The 27,554-nt window shown below is 54.7% G+C and overlaps 1 protein-coding gene across 1 annotated transcript; it reads right to left on the bottom strand.

Annotated features, from left to right (window-relative positions):
• Positions 1 to 6,975: 6,975 nt before the first annotated feature.
• On the bottom strand, positions 6,976 to 15,979 carry KLF11 (Kruppel like factor 11). Its single transcript, XM_032430176.1, has 4 exons — positions 15,823 to 15,979; positions 13,776 to 14,045; positions 11,563 to 12,523; positions 6,976 to 9,655 (listed from the first exon to the last, which is right to left on the bottom strand). The coding sequence occupies exons 1-4, from the start codon at positions 15,862 to 15,864 to the stop codon at positions 9,375 to 9,377; spliced, it is 1,554 nt and encodes a 517-aa protein (XP_032286067.1). The 5' UTR covers positions 15,865 to 15,979; the 3' UTR covers positions 6,976 to 9,374.
• Between the last annotated feature and the right edge of the window lie 11,575 nt (positions 15,980 to 27,554).

Here is a 27,554-nt window from a genome sequence, read left to right as displayed (position 1 = left end):
CCAGTCTCTGTCGAGGTCAAAGTGAGTGCACGTCATCAAAGCAAAGCAGTTGTTCTCGGGTCCTTTTTTTTTTTTTAATTCCCTGAATCAGGAAAGTGTCTTCTGAATGGTGACCAGCCAGATAAAGCTTAAAGCCGTGTGTCCCAGCCGTGAGGTGGGCCCGGGCGGGGGGCTGGCCCAGGGGTGGCGGCGGCGGGGAAGGCCTGGGACCACTAGACGGCGGCTGATGGCCCGCGGCGGCCACTCACCGCTCCAGCCCCTCCCGGGGCAGCTCCGTGCGCCCCCCCTGAGCCCCAGCCCTCTGCTCCGGAGCTGAGTGCGGGACCTGCTCCCAGACGGGGTGGGAGGCAGCTCAACGAGAGGCAGGAAGGAAAAGGCCTCAGAGTCGAAAGTGACAACGACCCAACCCGTGCGGAGCTCTGGGACGGTCTGAGCACTGGAAGTGCGTCTCCTGGTTTCTCTGGGGGCACGCTCCTCTGAGAGGCGGCAGAATGCCAGGAAGCCAGGAAACACACTCCATCCCGGCTCTGAGAAACGTCGTGGCCATTTCCCTGGGGAAGGAGCAGAGCCACGCCAGACAGTGCCCTTTGATGCGCCAAAGTCTTATTTATTTATTTATTTATTTATTTGAGAGAGAGAGAGAGAGAGAGAGAGAGAGAGAGGAGGGGCAGAGGGAGAGAAGCTCAAGCAGATCCCCGGCTGAGCACGGAGCCTGACGCGGGGCTCGACCTCACGACCCTGAGATCATGACCTGAGCCGAAATCAAGAGTCAGACGCTTAACCAACTGAGCCACCCGGCCGCCCCTTGATGGTCCAAAGTCTTAGAGCCACGTCCCACTGGGCTGTGCTGCCCCCCCTGTGAGGTCCCCCCGAGGCTCTGCTCAGTGCCACATGCGTCCCCATCCCCCGAGCCCCTGCTGCTGTGAGCCTGGCCCTCGGCTAGATGCCCAGTCCGTGCTTGCCCGCACAGCTGTAGGCACGTCTTCACTCCGGAGAGGGGAAAGGTTGTCAGAGAAGAGTAGCCGTCGCCCGCCTGGAGGTCCAACCCATGGGGGTGGAGGGCCTTCTGTTCTGGCAATAATCAGGCAGGAGAAAAGCTTTCCGGGGTGCACTGGGGAGGATAAACCACATCTGAGGCTCTGAAGGCCAGCGCCCTCCTCTAGGCAGGAGGCAACACGAAATCAGCCCTTCGGTGTGCGGGCATCTGGACCCCTGGGGACCAAGCCGACCTTAACGGGTGTGCAGGGCTCTATTTTCTGTGATGAAATCGTCAGTTTCCAGAGTTGGAAAGGAAAAGCTGCCTTTTCCGTGGGGTGTGGACCCTGGGAAGGAAAGGTGACACTTATTTTAAGTCTTCAGGAGGTGACCCTCTGACGGACACCCGTGGAGCGGTGTCTGGGTGTGGCCACACAGAAGCGCGTGTGGTTTCTTGCGGCGCCTCGGGCACAGGGCTGTCCTTCCAAGACCCAGGCTTCTGCCCGCGTCAGGGGCCTGTGGCCAGGGGTCAACAGTGACACCACTTGGCAGCAAGCATCACAGAAGCAGCGTCGGTCAGGACTTCCTGGCTCAGCCCCCGGGGAGCTGCGGTTGGAAAGATCCCCATTCGGGCTCGCTAAGCCCCAAGAGGTTTAGCACAATTTGTAGGGAAAGAGGAGGAACCGCAGAGGGAAGGGCTGGGTTTCTTACGAGTCTGACAGGAGAGAATCTGAGTGGAAAATAGAAATTACACGACTTTATGTGCTAGGCCCTGGGGGTATAAAAGACAGATGTGATGGGAATGAGCCAAGTCCCGTGCAAGCTCAGATGAGGGGCGGGGAGCCGCTGGGGCCCGGGTCCTGCAGTCCACACTGCCCCCTCCCCCGCCCTTGGAAAACGTGGGGTCGGAAGTAGCCTTGGTGCCTGAGGAGGCCGATCAGCTTGTCTCGGCTGCAAGAGCTGGGAGCGCGGGGACTGGGAGAGCCCCGCGGGCAGGGAGGAGGCCCGGACTCCAGTCTTGGCCTCACTTTCCAGCAAGTGATCTGGGGATCTTAGTGTCCTCAGCTATCCAGGGGGCAGATGGCGCCTGTCCTTCCCGCTGCCCACGATGCCCGGGAGGCCTGACCGGCAGATGGCTGGCGGGGAGCTCTGTCACTGCAAAGCCCATGCAGGTAACAGGTGGGCGCTTGGTCGTGAGGTCGGGCCGCTCAGTGTAGGTGGAGGGGCCGGTCTGTGCTCCACAGGCGGCCGGCTGGGCCTGGGCTTGGGGGGTTTGGTGCACCAAGAGGCACAACTCTTCCTCAGGGACGCCCCCGAGGTTACAAGTGAGGACCCACGGCTTCGAGCCCCACTCCGCTTACCAGCAGGAACTCCGCATTTTCCTGGCGTTCCCTGTATTAATGTTTCAGAGCTTCCCCCAGCCGTGTCGTCACTGGCCTGGGCACCCACGTCACGGCCCCCCGGGCTCACACGCACAGCCGTCTCCCTGGGTTGGGACATCGAGCCAGCTGGGCACGGGGCTGGGGACTCCCGCACACTGAGCCCCAGGCCCAGCCCATGTCCTGCCCCCTCCGTGCACCCTTTGTGCTCTCTCCGAGAAGCCTTATCCTCAAGAGCACGGATCTAACCATGCGGAGTCACCCTTTGAGGAACTGGTAAGTGGCAGCTCGGCAGCCCGGAGAATGGACACACGCCCACGTGCGCACGATGGCCTTGGGTTTCAGGTGCGGCCACGCTCCAGGCCGGTGTGCGCGCCGGTCGCTCAGGGGCGCCCTTGGCGGATCTCCAGCATTCTCTCGCTGTCCTCTCTTCCTCGGCACTCTGTCCTTTGACCCCTCACCTCCTTAGTGTCCCTGGACCCTCAGTGCCATCTCCTCAACTCAGGGACTCCCCTGGGGCCGGCCTGGTTTCCCCTCCCTCCACGGCAGCCTGGAAACTTCCTCGAGGCAGCCAACAGGGGCAATCGCGGGGCTCACCCACTCATTTCCTGTCTCTCAGGGGTCTCTCTATGGTCCAGGTCCTTTGAAAACGCTAGGATTGCGATTTTATCTGGGTGGGTTTTCCCTTGCTATTTTAAGATTTATTTATTTGAGAGAGAGAGAGAGAGAGCACAAGTGGGAGGGGTGGAGGGAGAGAATCGCAAGCAGACTCCACGCTGAGCGCAGAGCCCGACTCGGGGTTCGCTCTCACCACCCCCAGATCACAACCCGTGCAGAAACCAAGAGTTGGACGCTCAGCCGACTGAGCCACCCAGGCGCCCCTCCCTTGCTATTTCAGATGTGAGGTGTATTCGTTTCTTGTTACTCCATCTAGGGTGGAAGTGAATTCATATTTCTATGATTTTGATGTTCACACTGTCACAAGTCGGGCCGTGGCAGTCCCTTGGAATGACTTCTTTGCTGTTTCGCACAGTCCCTGATGCTCTTGAAGGCAGCTGGTGACATGAGGATACTGTCTGGATGTTTCTGTGTCCCCCAAAACAGCTACGCTGCAAGGAGCCCTGGCTCCTTTGGGTAGGAAACAACTAAGGTTTTTTATTTGTTTTAAGTAGGCTCCACACCCACCGTGGAGCCCAATGCAGGGCTTGAACTCACGACCCTGAGATCAAGACCTGAGCTGAGATCAAGAATCGGACGCTTAACCGACTGCACCATCCAGGTGTCCGTGCTAAGGTTTTCTTCCACATGCAAAATAAAAGTGCCAGACACTGAGCAAGGCGCATTGCCTCTTGTCTTTACTTAGGCCTTATTTCATAAATAAGGAAATTAAAGCTTAGAAGGGCAGAGTATCTTTCAGCAGCACATGGCTAGATGGAGTCGGCCTGCCTCAGGCCAAATCAACACTACCCACCAATGCAGCCTCCAGGGACTCCAGGGCCTATCAGACCCCTTTGTGGAAAAGAAGGCCGCTCGGGGCGCCTGGATGGCTCAGTCCAATCAGCATCTGACTCTTGATTTTGGCTCAGGTCATGATCTCGGGGTCCTGGGATCAAGCTTCGTGTCAGGCTCTGTGCTCAGCAGAGAGTCTGCTTCAGGATTTGTTCTCTCCCTCTGCCCCCCCCCCCCATAAAGAAATAAATCTTTAGAAACAAGAAAAGAAAAGAAGGCCACTCTCTTCTGTGCGGCCCCCGCCCGGGGCCGTCCACCCCTCTGCACGTGCGCCCTCAGACAGGACACGGGGAGACAGGACTGCCCACCTGCCCCCTTCCCCCGGCGAGACCTCACAGCCTTTGCCGCTCAAAGCCCATCTGTTTCCCAGCGTTCTTCCTGTGTCTGCGAGTCGGCAGTGTCCTGACTGAACTCCAGCCCCGGCCTCACCCCTCCGGTTCCTCGGCCAGAGCAGGCTGACCCGAGCACGGAGCATGAATTTGCCCCGTTTAACAAACACCGAGGGAGTCGCCTGTGCTTCCAGGATGCTGGGCTTCAGGGACACAGACCAGCCACAAGGAAGGGCTGCCATCCCTGTCCTCAGGGAACCCACAGTCCATGGAGGGGGACAAGGTGTGATTACCGTGACAAGGTCCGTGAAATAAGGCTGGGCAGTGAATTCAGCCAGGAGAGGCGGTAGGCTGTTGGCATGAAAGGGAGGTTCAGGAAAGGGGGAGAAGGGGCACAGACCCACATCTTCCCCACATCCCTCCCCAGAATCCAGGTGAGTCCGCAGCGGGTGTGGGCCGCTTCCCTACTCCCGCCCTGGGGCTCCCTCTGCGATGCTTGCCCGGCCCTGAGGGAAGACACGAGGCTGCCTCCCCAGCATCGCCCCCTCCGCTCCCACCAGGCCCTCACATCCCACCTCTGGCACCTACAGCCTGGGAGGGGCGGGGGGGGGGGGACGTCAGCATCGTTGTCCTGCGCGGGCTGCTGTTCTGGTCCAGGGCCTGGAAAACCTTCCCTCCACCTTCAGTTCAGATGTTCCTCCTTCTAGAAGACTCTTCCAGTGGCACAGCGATCAGCCACTCACTGCACGGTGCTCCCTGGCCCTCTATCTTCTTTTACCTGTTTTCGGCTCAATGTGTTCATGTGTTTTCACGTCTTACCTGCAGGGCTACGAGCTCCTTGGGGGCAGAAACTAGAATGACTCATCTCTGGGTTTCTGCTCCAACATGACAGGAGTTTGTTACGTGCTGTTGGATGGTGGATAAATGGATGGATGGGGTTTGAATGGATGGATGGGGAGGAGATGGATGGGTGGGGGGGTGGATGGGAGGATGGATGGGGGGCAGGTGGATGCGATATGACCTCTGGCATGCGGGACCTTACGTTTTAGCAGGTAAATTAGATTTGCAATAAAATCCAATGAAATATGACAAGTTTTAGTCTTAAAGACCAAACCTCTAGTCTTGAAGGAGCCCAGAAAAGGGGTGCCCTGGGAAGGCCCCCCAGAGGCTGCCATCAGAACGGCCTGCTGAGAGCTGAGCAAGCGCGAGCACCATCACAGTATGATTGTCACCTCACTACGCGTGCATCTCCCAGCACTTGACTTGTGGCGTCTTGTTTCTTCTTTATCATCTTGTTTGTTGGCCACTTTGTCCTCTGAGATCAGCAAGACATCCTGGGGAGAAGCAGCCTGTCTGCAGAGCCAGCTCAGGACAATTCTGGAAGGCACTAAGCTTCTTAGGGAGCGGTGAGGGGCCTTTGGGAGCCAACCCTCCTAACTTAGAGGGGACTGTGTCTCCCCCCTCGAGGGTAGGGAGTCCTGGTGCCTGGGCTTTCTCCCAGGAGGGGGCCCGGCCATCAGGAAAATGTCTCAAGTTCCTCACTGTGGAAGTCCCTCAACAAGGAGGCAGGTGGAAAGCACAGGGACAGTGGATGTTACAGCCAGGCAGCAGTTAGAACCCTGGGGACAAGAGAGGAAGGGCAGCGAGTACAAATTCACACAGCTCAAGGCACCACGCTTGTGGCTGTCCCCTAGAAACAAAGGTGTTCGGAGTCGGAGAGACTTTCCTGGGTGGACTGCTGAATGCAAAGCGCATTATGATCATTTATTTACCGACCCCTCACCCCCAGCCCGTCGCCTGCATGCACACACGACCAGGAGCAGTGTGGCCTATTGAATCACATCCCAGGGGGCCCAGCTTCGGAAGGCGGGGAGTCAGCGGGACTGCGACAGATCGCGTGTGAGGTGAGAAAAGAGTGCAGGTGACTCCAAGGTTTTACACCTGAAGGCTGGAAGGATGGACTCCCTGTTCTTTTTCAAGACAGTGGGCTTAACCGTGAGAAAAGTGAGCATGGGAGAGATGACGAGCTTGGTTGAGTTTGAGATGCCGACTGGACACACGTCAAGTAGACAGCTGGAAGGGGGACTCCGATGCTCAGGTTAGAGGTGCAAAGGACAGATACACACACGGAGTCTCCACAGTACGGAGGTTATTTCTGTCTAAGGCCCGAGACTGGAAACGATCCCCGTGGTTGTGAGGGGAGTAGAAAAAGGGTCGGAGAGGAGGGGCCCCAGCAAAGAGCAGACAGTGCAGGACCAGTGTGGCCTGTGGGGGGTGACCAGCTCTGTCCAAGGCTGCTGACACACAAGCATGACGACGGAGGCGTGAACTCACGCAGATCTCAGCTCCTTCAGTGAGGTGTGGGTGCAGAGCCCCCGCCGAAGGTTCAGGAGAGAACATACCCCAAGAGCAGGAGTGAAGACCACGGCTCGGCGACACACTTGTACAGCCTGGGCTGGAGGGGGAAGGAGGGAGGGAGGAGACTCCCTCTCACGCGGCCTCCCGTCACAGGTCCCCCAGCCCGCGGTCCCACCGTCGGAACCAGAGCGGCGTCAGAGGGCCCACACAGACGCGGCCTCTGCACACGTTTCTTTCATAAAGGATCCTCCAAGGAATCTAAAGGGCACCTGGGAGCTGAACAGAAGCCCAGAAAACAGAGAGGAGGGTTAGGTAGGGCCAAGATACAATAAATTTTGTAGACTCTGCTGAGAAGATATGGGTACGTTCTGACGCAGCTACGTGACACAGGACGCAAGTCCAGTTTGCAAATCAAAAAAGTTTTATAGGATTCAAAGAAAAAAGTTACATCACACATATTCATTTAAATAATAAGTCCAAGTCTGTTACATAAAACATAATTCCAAAACATTTTAAATTTTATTACTGAAACTACTTAAAAAGGCTCAAAGTCAAAAAAAGATCAAGCAAAATTGCTCAGCAATAAAGTGCACCGGGGGAGGCCGCGGCGCGCTCCGCTCCCGACGCCCAGAGCCGCCGGCCGGGGGCCTCCACGCTGAGAACCCCAGGGTTTCTGGTTCTCAGGAGAGTGTTTTTCAGATGGACACTCTCCCAACTGACAGTCTTTCAGTCAACAAACAGAGGGGGGCAGAAAAAATGTCGTTTACAGAAGGTATTTCTAAATCTAATCAGGAAATGGAAGTATAAATCAAAAGCATTTTAACCCATCTATTCTTTAGAAGCGACACTGCTCAGAGAATGAACTTTAATGTGACAAGTAATCCAATACTCAAAGACCTTGTATCATCCACCAGAACATGAGTCGGACTTCCATTATTTTGCATTAATTAAGAAAAATATCCAAATTTAATGCCACTTAACGGCATATACATAGTCAGAAATGTTTATGTTGATTTAAGATGGAAGCGGGAGAAGAGACTGGGTGGTGGGGAAGCATGAGCTATATACATTTAATTACGGTTCTCTTGCAACGGTATTGTCCCATGAGCTGCAGGAATACTCAACTATGAAGGGTCCAAAAATATGAACGCCACCTAAACATACAGCCAGCACTCGGACGTGTAGGTCACTGAGCAGTTGATACCAAAGGGCAACTTATTGGGTATCAAGTAACATCCAGTGACTGACCAGGTGACGATTATCAGACTAGAGGACCCAAACACAAAACCTAATCATATTTATTCAGTATTTCACCATACCATCATTTTAATAAAAGTAAATGCCAGTAACAAAGAGACAAAGACAAAAATCTAAATACACATGGCACACATACACAAAAAAAAACCCATCCCCAGGCTCACAAAGCAGTGCAACATTCCTATGTTCCTTGCATGCATCGTGTCGCCTGGATTCCCGACGCCACCCAGCACAAGCAAGCTCAGTGGCTTCCCGGACCCCAGCGCCGCTGTCTCTGGAGAATTAGGACCTGAGATCACACGGATTCAAAGTGGTGCCATGGGTCTATTTTCTAAGCACACTGCAAAACACCCCATTCCAAGTAATTCAGTTCGATCAACTCCCTTCAAGTAAAATGAATGAAAGGAAAGCACAGTAGTATTACTGCCTTAAGTCTAACTTGCATTTCCTGTAGTTCTTAATATTTAATAATTAGGGGAATCAGAATATTGGAGCTGGGCTGTTTGCATGTACACTTCACCTCAGATAAACTGTACTTTGGTGGAAAGTTCCTCCAACCAATAAGGACTTTTTCTTCTTCTCTAAGAAGTTCTTCTACTCACAAAATACTATAAGGCCACAGCAAAAGAAGTCAACAGACAATTAACAAAGTGGCTGGGTTTGAGTGCTTACGTTATCTTTTTTTGGTGTTTGAGGTACAAACAGGAAACTGAGTTAGGTTGCTCTCAGCAGAGCAATGGCCCCCAAAGACACAGACACTCAGATCCTACAGCTCACTGTTCACTGGGTATCTACCAGGTATTTTAAATATCCTCTGGGGTACATTCTTTACAAGTCACACCATGGACACAGGTAAATGACTAGTTCTACTTAACCAAAATTTTAATTCCTTGGGCTACAGCCTTAAAGGAATTGTTGCCTGGAATTTCTCTTGAAAATGCTATGAAAAAGCTAAATGCAAGTTCTTCTCTCCCCACCCCCCCCGCCCCATTTAAGAAGCCTCTATTCAACTAGTCCTGGTTCTAAAAAATTCTTAGATCTAAAAGGCCTGATGACAGACTTGCAGTTTTGTTTTTTTGTTTTTTTTTGTGGCTGAATAATGTGCCAAATTTACTAAATGTAGAGTTATTATGAAAACCATTGTTGAACACTGAAAAGAAGGCTGTAAAATCACCTATCTAGAAATTGGTGATTTGAACACCAACAATATAAATACTTTAATAAAAAACAGTATAAAAATTAGTACCCTGTCTCAGTTCTACAAAACATGAATAGAAAGGTTGTAAAAATCCCAATTTTGTAAACTTTATTGCCGAAATGTCGGTTTGGATGCTGGTGATTCAGATGATCAAATTTTCTTCCATTTCCTCAAAAAAACTTCTGAAACTACAAGATTTTGAACAGGGTCCCAACCAAAAAGGAAAAGTTAACATACTTTCATCAGAACCAGCTCCCTACTTTCTCCTACTCCCTAAAACAATTTTTTTTTTTTTTGGGAGAGAAAACCATCAGTTCCATTCCTGAAAAATGCTTTTTAATTCCCATGGGCAAGGCCCTGGCTGACCTCTCATGCAGAGGCCGGCATGCTCACAAGTGGGCTCCCGGGTCTCTCTGCTGAGGCGATTCTGTTCAGTTTGCCAACCTCTGCCTGCCAGCCAGGGATCTTCTTGGTAGTCATGTGGCGCCGGGCATGCTTTGTCAGGTGGTCACTGCGCATGAAACGCCGATCACACACGGGGCACACAAACTTCTTCTCCCCAGTGTGAGTTCTGCGGTGGCGAGAGAGTTCATCGGAACGAGCAAATTTTTTATCACAGCCATCCCAGTTACAGTTAAAAGGCTTCTCTCCTAAGAGGGGAGAAAAACACACATCAAAGAAAACGTAAACACTCAGCACCTTACCCAAGCTGGTTAATTCATGTCGTTTTGAAATTTTGTTCATCAAAATCTAAGAAAGTAGTATCCTGTTATTCTGGTGTTGAGTTATTCAAAAGTCAGGAAATCCTCCATTTTTTGTTGCCACACCTAAGATATATGTCAGGGCCCAAAGATGTCAGACTAATCTCACATTTCAAAAGATTTTTTTTTAAGATTTACCCATTTGAGAAAGAGAGAGAGCGTGCGCAAGCGTGAAGTGGGGAGGGACAGACATAGTCTCAAGCAGACTCTGAGTGTGGAGCCTGGCACGGGGCTCGATCCCACAACCCCAAGATCATGACCCAAGCCGAAACCAAGAGCTCGATACCCAACAGACTGCACCACCCGGGTGCTCCTCAAAAGATATTTTTAAATAAAAATAATCTCTCATTGTTATAGCTTTGGGTAGGGGGAAGATTCTTGAAAGGAATAATTCCTTCCCTCAAAAGTAGAGCCCCTTAGGGGCACCTGGGTGGCTCAGTTGGTTAAGCATCTGCCTTTGGCTCGGGCTCCCTGCTCAGTGGGGAGTCTACTTCTCCCTCTGCCTCTCCCCCCAACTTGTGTGCGTGCTCTTGAGCCCATGCAGGCACTCCCCCCCACAAAATAAATACATAAACTCTTTAAAAAAAAAAAAAAAAGTAGAACCCCTTGGAGGCACCCACTTGCTTCGATACATCTGTGACTATCTGTTAGACTCTATTCCATTCGTTGAGTGGGAGCCACCATGATTAGACCTATAATGAGCTATAACCACCAATCTGAAATGCATTTTGGAAGACAATACAATAGTAACTCCTTCCAGTTTAGCCCTTCCTACATTGTATTCCACAACTCACTGCTGTCCTACAGGCCGTTAGCAGACATCTTGGTGGAAGGGGGTTCCATGATCAAGAGTTTATGCAACACATCCTCACTGCAGACTCCGTGCAACCTGTTACTGTGCTTACACTCACGTATGTGTGTGAACCTCTCAAAGGTGAGTTTAACACACTATTTAACCATAGGAGCCTTAAAAACAAAACAGCAGAACACTACCTCAAAGAACAAGAGTGCCACAGAACATCTGAAATATTCTAACCGAATCTACTAAAGCAGCAGCTCTACCAGACCTCCGTTAAACATGGTAGCCACCAGCCCCATGTAGCTATGTAACGGTAAACTCAATGAGAATGAAAAATTTACTCCCTTAGTCACACTGTCCACATTTTAAGCAAACAGCTAGTGGCTACCTTAACTGGACAGAGAAAGTTCTAACATTGCCAAAAATTCTCTTGGACCAGGCTGATGAGATAAAAAAGGTATCACTAAGTCATTATAGTTTCTTGTATGACTTCTCCTTCTGAATTCAAAACTATATATTCCCAACCTAAGAAAACTACATCCCCTTAAAGTTCACGTATTTTCGAATTCAAACTTTTCCACACTTTACAGACCTCTCCCCATAGTGAACCAAAGTAAGTTACATTGATGTTTATTGAATGTGAAATGCACATTTTCTAAAACGCAAAGACCGAGGAGTCTACTGCAATGTAAAGAAAAAAGGGCAACATGAGCATCACCCTAAAAATCTATCAAAGGGACCACAATCCTAGAACTATACTACATTTTATCTACTGGGATGAGCAGATGGCATGTTCTAGAAAAACCAATGATGGTTGTACTAATGTTAATCCCAATCCCTACAAGACTATGAAGGCTTTTCAGAACCAAAGAAAAACAGCCAACTTTCCACCTTTTCCAGTGCTTCTCATGTTTCCCTCCCACTCCAGGAAGGCTCAGCGTGTGTTTCTTCAACACAGGCTCTGGAGTTCTAATGGCCTACCTGCCTTAGTACTCACCTGTGTGGGTGCGAAGGTGAGCCTTGAGGTGGGAACTTTTGAAGTAGGTTTTCCGGCAGCCTGGGAAGTTGCAAACATAATTTCTCCTTCGGGAAAAGTCTACCTGAGGGGCACAGTTTTGACCGGAGGCAATGAAGACTGGGGCAGGCGCAAGGGGCAAGAACTTGGTGTTGCCCACAGCCACGACACTGGATGAAGAGGTGGCAGGCTGGGGGAGGGTCGCCTGGGGCAGGACCAGCATCACAGCTCCCTGAGGCACAGGCGGTCCCACGAACACAGGCTGGGGCACGGGAGCAGCATGGGGCAGGATGGGTTTGACAGTCCCTGCAGACACTTGGGGAGGAGGCTTCAAAAAAGCTGGTAACATGCCACTCTGTCCAGTCACAGGGATCATTTGGCAAAAGACAGGAGAACTGGGGACAGGGACAGAAATCAGAGGGGTGGCTTTCCTTGGCAAGTCACTTTCATAATTCTTTGGTAAGCAGGTTTGAATTGCAACAGGCCACCCTGCCTGCTGGCCTTTGTCAATGGGGATCAGGCCACCAGACTTGTGCAAGCGAGGCTGACACGACACTGAGTTAGTGGTCAGTAGATTATCTGTGAGTTGTGTGTCCAGCAAAGCTTCAGTATGTCCCAAAATCTGTGCTTCTCCTCTGTTAACGGGAAGTTGGCATTCTTGAATCTGGGCAGTAGGAATGTGGCCAGGAGCAGGATTCCCCCCAGTGTGGCGGATGACACTTGTCACCATGGGCCTGCAGGGGGGGCTGGGGGCTGGCTCCAGTGGCTCTGGCTTCAAACCAGGAAGGCCCCTCTCCGCCTTCCTGCTCAGCACTTTGGCGGCCCCAGTGGAGACTGGGTGGATGGCCGTGACCATGCATGCTTTGGAATCAGTTACTTGAGAAGGAACAAGTGTCCCTGTCGATGGCTCCACAAGATCAGGGCTCTGAGGAGGAGTCATGCACTTAAAAAAAAAAAAAAAATTCCTGTGTGAAAAGGTTGTTGTGGTTAAATTTTAAAAGGGACTTACTTTGATCACCATGCCCCAAATGCCTTTTAAAAAGTATCTAGGAAAGACTCGTCTAAGCCTGCTCACAACAGCACCCAGTGAATTTCAATACTACATGAAGTATTTTACTTTGCAGGCTTCTCCCCATTTCCTGAGCTCTCCCAAACCAACCCATTTGCTTAGTTTTAAGAACGTCAGTGCCACCTGTGGGCTTGCACAGCTACCGAAACGAGCACTTTAAGCATTAGGACCACAAATGAGAAAGCAAATTTACATTCAAAATAAGAGCTTTTCACAATAGTTTTTGATTCTCAAATTTTTTTTTTTTTTTAATCCCAGTGCTAATCATTTAACACACACTTAGCCGGTGCCTACGGCTGCCAGGTGCACACCTGCCGGATGCTCTCCCAGAGGCTGCGCTCCACCCAGTGGCCCTGACTGAAGCACGCCTCTCCGTAGCACCCAACAGCTCCCACTTACTGTCAGCCCCCCGTGGGGGAGCTCAATGCCAAGGAGCTCCGTGAGGTGCTTCTGGCCCATTATTTGTACAATTCTCTCCACTGCCCACGAGTTCCTTCTCTTCCCTCTTCCCAAGTCTGCTTTCCACACTCTCCTTCCAGGGCAAGCTTCCAACCCAAGATCATCAGATTCTACTTTGCACATCTGTTAGCCCATTCTCAGTCTCTCCAAGCTGAGAAGTAATCTCTCCCAGCACTTCTGTAGCCCTAGCAAGTTAAGAAAACAAAAACAAAAACCGTGCTTGGCTGCACTCAGCTCACACAAGTAAGAAACGGGTTGCTCCAGGGAGGTCGGGGCCAGTATTTCAACCTCGCTAACGAAGGCTGGTGCCAAAGACAGGCTGCTTCTAGCTGCCACCCAGGCACCCTGATTCCAGACTGGGTCCTCTGGGGGAAGCTAAGCCCCCACCCTGCAATTCCCCACGGAAGCGAGTACATTTTACTTTCTCGCATCAATCTGTAGGTTTCCTCCTATGAACATTTTAACCCTGTGGCTGCAAGCTATAATCTATTAATGGAAAGAGCCTATTTTCGAGAAGTAAGAGAAGTTTTCACCCTTAGGACCCACCCAAGAGGAGGTTATGCACTTGGCCTACCAGCATCCCAATGAATCTACCCACAAGTTCTTCAGCACATTTATTTAACATACTCTAGTCATTACAAAAAATGCTCTTCTCCCCACTTCTTACCAGAGTCGATAAAGAGTCGAAGTCCTTTGGTAGCTCAGATGCGGCTGCGTCCACGTGCACAGTGCTGGTGACATCCCCAGGGTCAGAGACAGGTGTGAGGGGTCTTATCTTTAATAGGTCACCTTTCTGGGATCTTTGACCCCAGGAGCTCATGCAAACAAGAGCCTCAACTGCTTCGATGTCATTCTGCTCTAAGATGCTGCAGGTAGACCTTTCGCTATCATGCCTCTTCCTCTCCAGGATCGACTCACAGATGTCCATGATGTCAACCTAAAGGCGACACAACACAATGGCTTCTCAGTCCAGGGGACAAAGAGAGGGCAACCCTGATGGGCACGTGGGTACGCACACCAGGCGCCTGCACCACGCATGTAACACACCATACTCGACACACAACGCGCTCTGTATTCTAGGAAAATATGTCAACAGAACACTGACGACAATTTCACTTTTAAGCCAATGTTCTGAAGAATGAAGATGACTGGACTTGGCTGGCCAGCAGTTTCCACGGAAAACACTGATTCTTAAGAAAAGTTAAGTTCGTGTTTCCTTCGGTAATGATCAGTAAGACTTTAATCCCGCAGGTGTGAGCCAAAGTGGCCAGTGTGACACTGGCCAGCCAGGAGGAGAAACGGACACCGACTCTAAGCCTTCAGTTGGCTGAGAGGACACATGGCTCTTCAGAGTTGGCAAAGCCAGCAGAAGAGTGTCCCTACAGATGCATTTCTGGCAACTCTCTGAAGCACTCAGCACAGCCTTCTCAAGTCAGGGCATCACCATGGGCAGAACTTTCCAGTGGCTCAACTCCACGGGTGCCAGGAAGGGGGAGCCCACGCTGGCTGAGCCTTGTTCTTAGACTCTGGAACACTCAGTCACTCCCTACTGCCGCAGTCAGGAGGTAAGAAGAAGAATTTAAAAAAATCTAGCCAGCCCAAGAGACAGATGTCCTTCCTGTGTGTCACACCGGTCTTTTTCGGGGGGGGGGGGGGGGTGGGAAGAGAAGTGACTGGAATCAACTCAGCCCTTCCCAAAGACCCTTTACATCTATAAAGATACATGTTTCCACTTGGCTTGCCCTAGCGAGCGTCAAACCCTCTGTCGCGTCAGGTCCCCCCCGCAGGGCACGCTGGTAAGGCGGCTGCCTTTGCAAGCGCCACTCTGGCCCAGCTTCGCCCGCAGCCCGGGCCCCGGAACCCTGAGGTCACAGGCGTGGGGCTGCCCCCTGCTCGCTCTGCCGCCATGGGCGGGAGGTCCGGAGGCGCGCAGGGCTCCCACACCTCTCTCTCAGGCCCTCGGGGTCCTCCAGTCTCGACGACCAAAGTCCTAGGTCTAGCCAGCCAACCAACTCCCCGTGGCCCTCAGGCCCCGACACCAAGGGGCCATGGCTAAGAACAGCGCCCTACCTCGCCCCCCACGCCCACCCCCGCGTGCGCCTTCCCGCCAACTGTGCCCCGCCCCACCCCCTTTGCCCCGCCCCACCACACCACCTTTCCAGCTTTGCCCCGCCCCCTACATAAGGCCTTCCTCCCAGCTCTGCCCCACCCCCTGCCTCCACCCACCGCGCGCGGCCTTCCCGCCAGCTTTGTCCCGCCCCCTCCCCGCAGGGCCTTCCCGCCAGCTTTTGCCCCACCCCCTACCCCGCCCCCCCGCGTGCCACCTTCCCGCCAGCTTTTGCCCCGCCCCCCTCCCTTTCCACCGCCCGCTTGCCGCACCCCCGCCGCCCGCATGTCGCGTTCCCGCCAGCCGCGCCCCGCCCAACGGCCTCCTCCTCACACGGCCTGGTGACGTCATGGCTGGAAATAGCCCCGCGCCGGGAGCCGGCGGCCGCTGCGGAAACGCCAGACAAAGCTACGCGTAGGGCGGCGCGGGGCACACGCCCCCGGGAGGCCGGGCGCGTCCCCTGGCCCTCCCAGTTCCGGGGTCCCCTTGCGCCCCTAACCGTGCGGCCGCGGCAAAGCCCCGTGCCTTTCCGCCCTCCTCCGCGCCCAGGCCCCGCACAGGCGGCACGTCCCCGCCTCGCCCCTCGCTCAGATGGGCGTCCACTCACCGCACGCGCGTCGCCCGGGCCCACGGAGCCCGGAGTGTGCATGGTGCCGGCGGCCCGGAGGCAACAAAGCAGCTGCGGGGCCGGAGCTCGGCGCACGGCTGCACCCGCACGTGCGCCGCGGGAGGCGGCGACCCGGAGTCCCTGCAGCCGGCGGGAGCCTCCGCCCGCCCGCGCCGCTCTGCCCCGGCGCGGCCCTCGCGGTGCGGGAGGGGCGGGGCGGCCGCGGAGGGAGCGGCCGGGGGGGCGTGGCGCGAAGGCAAACCAAAATACACCGCGCCCCGCCGGGGCGGGGCCGGACGCCCGGCAGCCAATCCGCGCCCGGTCTTTGCGCCGCCGGCCAATGGGCGCCGCGGGGAGCCGCGTGATCGGAGCCTGGCCGCGGCGTGATCTGGCAGGGCGGGATGCGGCACGTGTTTTGGTCTGAGTGAGGGGCGGGGCCTGGGGGCCCTGGAAAGTAGGGGAAAGGTCCCGGCGGCAGCGGCGGCTGCTGCCAGAGGGAAGGGCGGTGCAGATGGGGCCGGGGAAGTCCCTGGGCAGGACTGGCTGGGGAGGGGGGTCGTACTTAAAGGGGTCCCGCCCGCGCCCTGCCCAAGTGCAGGCCCCCATGGAGAGAATTCGTCCCGTAGAGGGAACCCACCAGGTTTTGCTTGCCTGTTTTTGTTTTTGTTTTTAATTTGTCTCCGGTTGGCTCCTAGGACTGCCTCCCTGATGGGGAGGAGTTTTGAAAGCTGGCTGGCTCCAGGTGACATTTCTGCATCCGTGGCTCCTTTCTGCAGGCACCCAGAACCCAAGCTTCTAGACGTGGGTCCGCCTTTGACGCCCCTTCCCAGGCACCTCTGGGCCCCAGTTTCCACTCTTTTAAGTGGGCGTAGGGTGAACCAAGATCTGAAACGTGCCTGCTGACACCCTCCATTCTTCCCAACCCCGTGTAAGCGTCACCCCCTCTAGGACTCCTCTGGCTTGAATGAGAGAGATACGCACTGGCATCTTTCTTTCCCCTTGTACTTGGGTGTGGTTTACCCCCTTCTGCAGCTCTAAGTTCTTGCCGATCAGGGGCCAGGCTGTGTTTACGTGTGCCCCTACAGCCTGCAGCTCAGCGTGGGGCAGCCCTTCATGCGCCCACACGGCCCCCAGCTGCCGAGCTGTGATACGGCTGGGTGCAGCCGAAGTGCAGAGGCCACCGGGAGGAGTCCTTGGCCCTAAAAGCGAACTGCAGGAGAAAGTAGAGGATCCGTGCCTGCAGTGTGGGGGCTGTGCTCTGAGCTAGAGAAGCCCTGGGCCCAAGGGACAGGCCACAAGAGCATGCAGGGCCTCCTGGTAAGGCCCCAGGGGAGGCCCAGGGGTCTGGCCGCTGAGCCTCCTCACAGTTCTGCTCCGGTTGGGTAGGGGGAGGTAAGCTGACCCACTACTCTCCATTTCTTCTTCAGGCCCACTCCGGGACATTTCAGGGCCTGTCACTTTTCTGTTTCTTCGGTTCTTTGTTCATTGCCTCCCCTCCCTGGGTTGGGGAGCTTGTGTGCGTCCCTGCGAACCCCCGGTGCCGGGCTCACCGCAGGCACACTGTACCCATTGGTTGAAGGAGTGAATAAAGGCAAACACCTTCTACCCCTCGCTCCCCCCAACTTGGACATCCTGCAGACACCTCTAATTCTCTGTCCTTGAGACTGAACTCACAGTCTACCCAAATCTGGATTTCTCGTCTCTGGGAAGGGCATCGCCAGATACCCTGATACTTCACCCAGAGAGCAGAGTCGACTTGGACCCTTCCCTTTCCTGCACTTGGTTCCTTTTGCCAATTACTTCATGCCCTTCTTCTTCCTGACTCTCTCTCAGATTGCTAGCTTCTTCTCATCACCCACTCGTGCCCGGCCCAGGCCACCGTCCTCTGTCACCTGAGTTGTTTCCACTGCCTCCCAGCAGGTCTCCCTGCCTCCGGCCTCATTGCTTACCATCCGCCCTTCATCTCACTGCTAGAATGATCTTCTGGAAGGAGAGACGGTACCAAGTATGCAAACTCTCAGCTGGAAGCCAAGTAGCTAGAGGACTGAACCTCGCTCCTTAGGCAAGAGTCCATGACTCTGCATAACCAGCCTGGGCCCGAGCTTCCTGCATCATGCCGACCAGTTCCCCCAATCCCTTATTCTCTTGCTGTCCCCCCTCCACTGCACTAATACAGAGCTCTGTGCGTGCAACCGCGCCCCCCCCCAACAATGTCAGGTCACGTCATTCTCTCCTGCTTTGCACACGGTGTACCTTCTACATGGAACACGGCAACCCTTCTCCACTTTGGCTCCGTAGGACTGCGTGACTCCTCAGTGAAGCCCTCCCTGACCGCCATACAGCAGGACAGCTCAGCAGAATGCTAAGTGCAGGGTTTGGGAGTCGGACTTGGATCCAAATCCCAGCCGGGGCAGTGTGGCTAAGTCACGTGGCTGGCCATGTCTCTGTCGCATACGAGATGACAGCTGCTGGCCGTGAGTGTGGTGTGTGAGCTTCTCCCACATCAGGCTCTGTGCCTGCTCCCTGGGCAGCAGGAACCCCTGGAAACTTGGACAGCAGGCTGGCTCAGGGCTCTTCAAGTATAAGGCCCCGTCCTTCCCTTGCCTAGCCCGTGTTACGGATGGACAGACTGACAGGCCTTTGCTCCTGCTGGTCCGTCCTTATTTCTCCCTCACCCCTACCCAGATCCTGCTTCTCCATGAAGCCTTTCTTCTCCCACATGCACGCCACACCCTGGATGCTGGTCCCGCGTGGAGTCAGAGGAATAGTGACATGTTTGTAAACTACAGACCGTTACAAGTCATTCACTCAGAGACATCACTGAGACCCTCAGAGTGTGGACAGACTGGATGTGGACATGGACAACCGCCACTGAGCAGACCACCACCACCTTCCCGTGTGACTTTGCAGACCGAGTCTCTGTGCACACGTGCTCTTCCCCAGCGGACAGTGTCCTGTGCACCTTCTGCACCTCGCTTGCTGATCTCGCCACGTGTCTTAGAGGGTGTTACCTCTCCGTTCACAGAGATCAGTCTCGTGCTTCGTAAGGGCTAACTAATGGTCCATTATACAAATGTGTCAGAGCTTACTTTCCTCCTGGTTAAATCAGCGGGCTGTTCAGGTTGTGTCCAGCTTGCCAGGACGTGATGTCCAAGCATTGTTTGCCCACGTTCGAGGACACCTACAGAATCTCCTCCTGCGACTGGAGTTGCTGGGTTAACTGCCCTTGCATTTCTTTTCTGTCCTTTTTCCTTTCAGTAAACGTCAGTGAAGCACAGTACGGATCCAGGAGAACGTGGAAACGTAAGGGTACCACTCACTGAATTTGCACGAGGCACACACTTGATGTCACTGGCACCTGGATCAAGAAACAGAACAGTAGCAGCATCCTAGGAGCCCCCCCCGAACCCCCCCAGGATAACCCCGATCATGGCTTCCAACACCAGAGGAGACTTCTGCATGTATTGAAACTTGTCCCGAGAGAATCTTACAGTTCTCTTTGGGGTCTAGCATGTAGTCACACGTAATCGGAATTCATTTGTCTTCGAGGCAGAACATGCCATGATGCATTGGCCCATCTTCTGCGGACTTCTGCATCAGGACTGTTTCCAGCCCGGGGCCACCACGAATGCAACCGCCAGGACACCTCTCATACGTGAGTACGTGCATCTTAAATTCAGAAAGATTGTCACGTTTTCCTCCAAACATGAACTCGTGCCGATTTATCCCACCAACAAGGGACTGCAAAGCCAGTCCCCTATTTCTTCACTAATGCCGGGCCGCCTTGAATTTTCTGACCTTTACCAAGCTAAGTGGAAAAAATGAGAACTCATGATAGTACAATGCATTTCTCTGATGGAGTTTCCTTCAGAGTTTTTCGTGTGTTTAAAAGCCATCTTGATTTCTTTTTCTGTGAACTTTGGAAGGAATTTTTTTTTAAAGATTTTATTTATTTGTCAGAGAGCAAGATCACAAGCAGGGGGAGGGGTAGAGGGAGAAGCAGACTCCCCACTGAGTAGGGAGCCCGACGTGGGGCTTGATCCCAGGACCCTGAGATCATGACCTGAGCCAAAGGCAGCCGTTTAACCGGCTGAGCCACCCAGGCACCCTGGAAGGAACTTTAAACGACAGTACAGAAAGTTGAGCATGTTTATATGCTGGAGACAAGGGGCCAGTGGAGAAAAGCGAATGATGCAAGACAGAGGTGGGGGTCTGACGGGAAGGGGGAAGGAGGCAGGGGAAGTGTGTTTTGGGAGGATGGGGGACACACAACAGGGAAGTTGGCCCTGCGCAGGAGGAAGGGCTTGCCTTGTGGGAGAACATGGGAAAGGAGAGAAAATGGCTGGAGATCCAGGAAGATTCTGGGTTGGAGAGGAGAGAAGGCCAAAGTGTTTACGTATGCTTTGCCTTCTTGGTGATGTGGGAGCCATCTACCAGGGAGCAGGCCCTGGTGGGATGAGAAGGATCCGGAACAGACTCAGCCAGGGACAGTGATGGCGATTGCCTGCCACACTGAGGGCCCAGTCATAATGTTGGAGTGACCCTAGACCAAGAATTAGGCTCTTGTCCCAGCTCCGGGGATTAAGGTACTAGGTCACCTGGGGTGGGCCTCTTTCTCATCTTTGAGCTCAGTTTTCTGACTTTGCTCTGTGATTCTAATCAGTCCTGAACTATGATCAAGTTCGTTGTCATGGTTTTGTTGCATTTTTTCCCTCATGTATTTAAGTACAATTTAAGGACTATCATTTATTACAAAGATTAGATCCTCTTAATTTTTTTCGTTAGAATGTCCTGTGTTGTTTTTTTTTTAAAGATTTTTTTATTTATTCATTCGAGACACAGAGATAGAGAGAGAATATGAGCAGGGGGAGAAGCAGAGGAAGGGGGAGAAGCAGGCCCCCCGCTGAGCAGGGAGCCCGACGTGGGGCTTGATCCCAGGAAACTGGGATCATGACCTGAGCCGAAGGCAGACGCTTAACCATCTGAGCCACCCAGGCGCCCCAGAATGTCCTGTGTTTTTGAAAGAGGTCGTGATAGCAGAGGGTACAGAGTGCCCTAACCTGTGAAAACAAAACATTGGCAGCCCCCCAAATTTGTTCTGAAATTTTGTGGTCAGTGAAATGCCCAAATCTGGGACTCTCTGGACTAGATGTTTCCAGAGGCCCATTCCATCTCTGAGAGCCAAGAAGGGCTGGCTGGACTCCCTTCCATGTTGAACTGGGAGGAGCTGATTTCAAAGTCAGAAACAGAGGCTGGAGCCGACTCCTCTGCACTCTGGCCTGGGCCTGGCAACAGCCGGGAGGCAAGGACCCACGGCAAGCAGACTCAGTCCTCCTCCTGACCCTCAGCACCCCTCCCCTGGGTCACTGACTGGCAGTCCCAGGCCTTACCAGCTCTCGAAGGTTTCAGCCTTGGCCAGGGCCCAGCTGTGGAACCAAGAGCTGCAAAGCAGAGCCCGCCGGGGGAAGGGCCGCAGAGCTGACATGGGGACGGGGGAAAGCTGGCTCCCCGTGGGGCCTGGGTCCCGTGCTGCTCTCTTTCCCCCTGAGTTGAGCTCACCGATGACTGGAAGCCACACGAGGACCAGAACCTGCTGCAAACCGACTAGCTGGTTGACTGTGGTCTGGTGGACTAAGCGACTTCCCTAATCACTGACGTACTAGAGGATGGATTAATGAATCACCAACCCACCGATCTCCCACCTGTTGGGTGATGGATCCGCCAGCCTGGCAGTGGGCACCTGCCACTCCTAACACCTTAGGGCCCGTGTCCTCCCCACCCCTGCCGGGGCACTGGCACTGGGGAGAGCAGAGGGGCTTGTAGGGGTAACCGAGGCAGATGGGGAAACTGAGGCCTAGTGAGTCCACACGGAGTCGCCTTGCTCAGGAGAGAAATGATAACGATGTCCTGTGTGATGTGCTTGAGTTATAAAGGAGGCTCGGCTCCACAGACCCTAATCAGGTACCAAACGTGGGTCAGGAATTCGGCAGGGTACCAACTCTTCCACCTTTTCTGTCCTCTGCTTCAGCCCCGTTTTACGATGAAGAGACCGAGAGCTAGAGGACTGAAGCCGCCTGTGCACTGCGGACGCTGCGGACACCACAGCCCACCTCCTGGGCTCCAGGCCCGCGCTTCTTTGTCCTGTCTGCACAACAGGTGCTAGGAGCACCTGTGAGTCTCTGTAAGTGGGCCCGGGGCGGCCGGGGGGCGCTGCTGTGGCCCCCACCGGACCCACGAGGATGGCCAGCCTGTGTGTTATGTCTTCAAACCTTCCAGGGGGGAGAACCAGTTTGCATCTACGGGTCAGGCCCCCAGGCTCCGGAAGAAAGGTCATGTGGGCCTCAGGCTGCAACTTTTGCCAAAGGAAAGCCTCAGCATGGGCGCCCCCGGAGGCTTTCTGAGGGGGTAGGTGCTTGGTGGGGGACCTTGAGCGCCCAGGCAGGACAGCCTGTTGTGCTGGGAAGGAGACCCCTGTGGTGTGCTGGGTGCTGCATGCCCCTGGGGGACGAAGACCAACCCCCGGCCTTCAGGTCCCACTTGGCAGGAGAAACTGATCCACCGACAGGGGAATGAAGTACACACAGGTGCAGAGGGAGCAGAGGACCCCCGACTACCTCCGCCTACAGAGCTGGTGGAGAGTTTCCCGTGGGAGCTGGCTTTGGAACTGGCACTAAGGGACAAGTGGGTGGTAGCCATCCAGGGAACGGAAGCGACGTCTTAGAGCTGACACACACCGTATCCCCATTGCATACACAGCGGGTACCCGATCGAGTGAAATAGCTTCGGAAAAAGACCTACGAGGGGATCCAGGCCAGCAGTTCTCACATTGAGCAGCATCTGAATTCCCAGGGGCGGGGAGGGGGGAAATGTTAGAACACACACTGCTGGGCCCAGTAGGTCTCAGATGGGGGTCTGAGAATTTGTGTTTCTAACAAGTTCCCAGATGTCATCGACACCGCTGTCGCAGGGACCAAGCTGTGAGAACCACGGATACGGTCCAACCCCCTGGTTTCGTGGAAAGAGAAACAGACCCAGAGCACAGAAGCAACTTGTCCAAATCACCGTCTGAGGGTGCACAAAGAAGCTACTAGAACCCACCTCCAGACTGATTCCCAACTCAGTGCCCTGTCCCATATGACACAGCCCCCTGGACGGAGGCCCCCGGGCTGCTCTCTTGGGAAGAGCCCAGGAGAAAGCCTTTGGAGGCCAGTGTGGTCCTGGACAAGAGCAGAAACAGCCCGCTGGCCTGGGAGGGCGATCTCCCCGGATCCCCGTGGCCACCCAGCCCGTCTGCCTGGCCCACTGCCTGGAGCCGGCTCTGCTCCCAGCCTGGCCTCGGCAGCGACCCAGCGCCGCGCCGGCAGTGGCCCGGATGGGCAGCAGGGCCAGCTGGGCCAGCAGCTCAGGGCGTTGGCGGAGTGGCCAGGGGAGGAGCATCTCCCAGGGGCCACTTGTAAGTGCCCTGCAGGGGCCTGAGCCTGGATCTGTCCTGCTCTTCGCTCCTGCGCTCTGGGGCGCGCCAGGCTGAGCCTCCGTCAGGCTGTCCTGTTCCTGTGCCCCCCCCCCCACGCTGGCCGGCCCCCTGACCCAGCATAGGAACAGATTTCAGCTCCTTGTAGGAGATGCCTGTCTACACGGGCCAGCCACAGCTCAGGGCTGAGCCGCCCAGCTTCACCCAGGAGCCTGGCCTGCTGCCAGCTGCTTCCCCGGGCACCGCGGGACCGCCGGGTGGAGGCCCCTGCTAGCTGTGATCTCGCCCCTCTGCCCAGCCTGCAGTCGGTGTCCCTCTCCGGTGTCCCCACGTGGCCTCTCTGCAGTCACACTGATCAGAGTTACCATCTCCGTCTTGTCTCCACCCTGAACTGGGAGCTCCTGCCGCTCTGACCGCAGAGCAGGCCGGTGTTGACTGGGCTCACTCTTCCCCAAGAAGTGAGCGAACCACCTAGCCAGGAGGAGCTTTGGAAATGCCGCGTGCCCTGATTTGTCCTGAGCCCCTTCCTGAACACCTTCCTTGGGTCGCTCTCGGGGCCGGTCCACCCCGGCATCGGCAGAGCTGGGAGGAGCAGGTGCTCGGTGCTCCGGGTTGGGGAGAGGCTTCACCGCCTTTCCCTCTGCCTCCTGCCAGGTGGGGACTCAGGTGACACCTGGCCCCTAGGAGGCTCTGGGCAGGAAGGCAGGAGGTACTTGACCGAGGCAGTTATCACGAGACCAGCCTGGGGTTTTGCTGTTCTTCTTGCAAAGCCAGCGTGTTCCTGGTGAAGCTGCTGGGGAGACACGGGTATGACACAGTTCCTGCCCTCATGGACTTCACTCACTAGCTGTGTGACCTCGGGCGGGTTGCTTAACCTCTCTGAGCCTGTTTCCTCATCTGTCAAATGGGGATAGTAAAAATATCTACTTACAGGCGTGTCATGGGGATTAAATGAGTTGATGCTCATATAAATTGGTGGATAAGGTGTCTGCTACATACCGAGTACTCAGTAAATGAGAGCTGGAAACCTGTCCTGTGATCGGGAGGCTCACAAGGAAAGTAATGGTAATGGTGAGGTCTGATGGGTGCAACAGGAGAGGAAAGCATGGTGGGCAGAGCTATTTCAGCTGCTCAGCTCTGAGGCTCTCAGAGAGGAGATAAGCAAAATGCATTGTAATTAAGCAAACATGAAGGAAGGGACCGTTGTCTGGTACAAAAGAAGCCCAAGCTTGTAGACATGACCAAGCACAGGGGGCAGGTGGGCGCTATCCTCACGGGTGCTGAGTTGTGTTGACGTTATGGACCCCCAAGGAGAGGCGAGCAGGGTGCGTTAGCTCTGTGTTATTTTTCCTAAATTCCATAACCCTGGTCGAATCATGAGCATTGTTGGACAACTCAAATCAAAGGACACTCTGCAAAATGCCAGGACTCTTCAAAGGGGTCAAAGTCATGACATTCAAGGAGAGACTGAGGAACCATCCCAGAATGGAGGAGCCTAAGGAGGCACGAGGGCTAACTGCACTGTGGCCCCTGGATGGGACCCAGGAGTTGTGAAAGGGCATTGGTGGGAAAACTAGTGGACTCCGAATAAAGTCGGTTTAGTCCGTAGTATTCTCCCGACGGTGATTTCTGAGTTTTGATGAGCTGACCCCGGTCCCGTAAGATGCTCGCACTAGGGAAGCTGGGTGGAGGGTGTGCCAGAACTCTCTCTACTATCTTGGCAACTCTTCGATAAATCTAAAATTATTACCAAAAAATTTTTTAAATAATGCGCTGTGAGAGATGACTCGGAGCAGGCTTTCCAGACAGCACGCGCGCGTGCACGTGTGTGCAGATGTGGATTAGGGAGCGGTACACGCGTGCCAGGGGGCTGGAGGGCAGGCCGTGGAGGCTCGGGGCGGGGGGCCAGGAGCGTGGCTGGGTCCGAGCGCGAGGGGGCCCTGGGAGACAGGCAGGGCCATAGGGGCATAGCCTCTGGTGAGCCCCAGTGAGGAGTTTGGGGTTCTAGGAAAGGGGATGTGTTGTGCCGGCCAGAGCTGACACCTCAACTCTCAGGGGCACCGGCCGGCTGCCTGATTTGCTCCGGCAGCAGCCCTCAAGTCCCTCAGCCCACTGAGCCCTCCTGCTCCTAAGACGTGAGGAAATAGCCTCAACTGCTCCAGCACAGCCCTTGTCCAGTTGGAGCCCCGCATCCTTCCCAGTATCCGCAGGGACCCCCAGGGCCACACCTCTCCCTTTGTGACCAGCTCTGAGAACTGCTCGTGCAGATTCCTCCTCCTCTCCTCAGCTCCTGGGCCTGGAGTGCCCTTGGATGAGCCTGATCCTTCACAGCCAAGTGCATGGACACCTTGACTCAAGGTCACGCTGGAGGAAGAGGTACAAGTGAAGACTTAACGCAAAGCAGAACGTCCCTGTCGTAAAAGTCCGAGTCCTCGGGGCGCCTGGGTGGCTCAGTTCGTTAAGCGTCAACTCTTGATTTCAGCTTAGGTCATGATCTCAGGGTCCTGGGATCGAGCCCTGCGTCGGGCTCCTTGCTCAGTGAGGAGTCTGCTTAAGATTCTCTCTCTCTCTGCTGCTCCCTCAGCTTGTGCACACACACTTTCTCTCTCAAATAAATACGTAGATATTAAAAAAAAAAAAAAAAAAAGCCGGGTCCTCTGTCCTCCATGTGCAGTGCCCCCCATGTCTCTCCTCCCCGGCTGCCTGACCCCCACCCAGTTAACTCTGCCCCTCTGCAACCCCATAGTGGGCAGGCCCTGGGGGCCGTCTTTCTACAACTGGTGACCCACAAACCTAGGCAGCTCTCTCCTCCAAGAATGGTCCTGCGGCTGGCTCTCGGATGGATGGCGTTTTCTCCCTCTCTACCAGCAGTGAAGAGGGCTATGTAATAGGATGTAGTAAGTGCACGGACCGCCCCACGAGGGGTGCGCCCCCCAGCGTGAGGTGTACCTGAGCCACGCTGGGCAGGAGTCCATCAGGGCCGTGAGGATGCCTGCCTCGGGTGGGCTGGCTGCTGAGGCCCCAGGGCCGTCCTGGGGTTCGGGAGGCTCATGGCGGCCCTTGCTCCCCGGAGCCTTGGGCAGGTCTTGCCAGAACGGGAGAGCGCCACCAGCCTGCACTGGGCAGCCTATTCTAGCCGGAGCTGCAGTCCCCACGCCCAGACAGGGCCTCCTTTCCTCTGGCCTCACTTGCCTGAGCCACCTGCCATGAGCCACATACCACGAGTCCTGGCTTGGTACCTCCCTTCCAGCATTTACACCAACCCTGTGAGCAGAGGGTTTGCCGGGGAGTCATTTTGAAGCTCATGGCCCCACATCAACCGTCTACCAAGAATTCAGCCCTGAAGGCTGGCCAAGGGTCCAGGGAAGAGGACCCCAGAGTTCCCTTCGTCTGTAAATGCACTTTGTCTTTTCTCACCATACTCATCAGCATGCATGGGTCCCCAGTCCTCTCTGGCACTGGGAAGCCACCTCAACTGGCTCACACAGGGTTAAACCCCCAGAGAAATAAGGCCTCAGCAGGAAATACCAACTTGTCACCAGCCTCCCCCTGGGCCTTCCTCGCTCTCCCACTTCCGGAGGGCACAGGGCACATGTTTCCCCCTGGGCTCCTTTACCAGGATGGACATTGAGGAGGGCACAGGATGTGATGAGCACTGGGTGTTATAGAAAACGAATGAATCACTGATCTCTACCTCTGAAACTAATAATACACCATATGCTAATTGGTTTTACATTTTTTAAAAATGTAAAAAAAAATACTTCCCTACCTGAGTTGTTTTAAGAATTAGAGGTTTTGTTCCACAAAACATGGCACTTAGAGCCATCCAATTACCACCACCCCCCCCCCACCCCGCAGAACAGGTTATTTTTTTGGTGTCCCTGGGCCCAACTTTCCCCTCACATCAGGACCGGTTTTGATGTTGGGTGGGCGGGGCTCTTTATTTCCTTCCCCGGGGAGAAGGGGACAGCTGTGGGACTGCATCGACTGCCCCGGATATGGGAAACCCTGGGGGGGGGGCAGGGCCTGGAGTCCCGCGGGCAGGGGAGGCACCTCTGGAGATCGGGTGCAGAGAACGAGGTCCCTGAGTTTGCACCCCCCTGGCTGGCGAGCTGGCCCGGCCGGGTGGTCCCAGGGGGCTCTTGGGGAGCACACTCGCCCAACAACCAGGCCTTGGAGCGTTTTTGGACCCAGTCTCACACTTTGTGCTCAGAAGCTTCAGTGCAGGGCGTGGAGACCATTCAAGTTCCCAACCAGCCCC

Source organism: Phoca vitulina, unplaced genomic scaffold (assembly GCF_004348235.1).
Source record: "Phoca vitulina isolate PV1807 unplaced genomic scaffold, GSC_HSeal_1.0 scaffold42, whole genome shotgun sequence".
NCBI lineage: Eukaryota > Metazoa > Chordata > Mammalia > Carnivora > Phocidae > Phoca > Phoca vitulina.
The sequence above is the reverse complement of the archived record's forward strand: the minus strand, read 5'-3'. Positions and strand labels throughout refer to the sequence as shown.

Coding starts and splice junctions, on each gene's coding strand:
- KLF11 (XM_032430176.1), bottom strand. CDS start 15,864: ATGCACACTCCGGGCTCCGTGGGCCCGGGCGACGCGCGTGCG. Junction 14,046..15,822: donor GCCCGGGCGACGCGCGTGCG/GTGAGTGGACGC, acceptor TGTCGCCTTTAG/GTTGACATCATGGACATCTG. Junction 12,524..13,775: donor TCGACTCTTTATCGACTCTG/GTAAGAAGTGGG, acceptor TTTTTTTTTAAG/TGCATGACTCCTCCTCAGAG.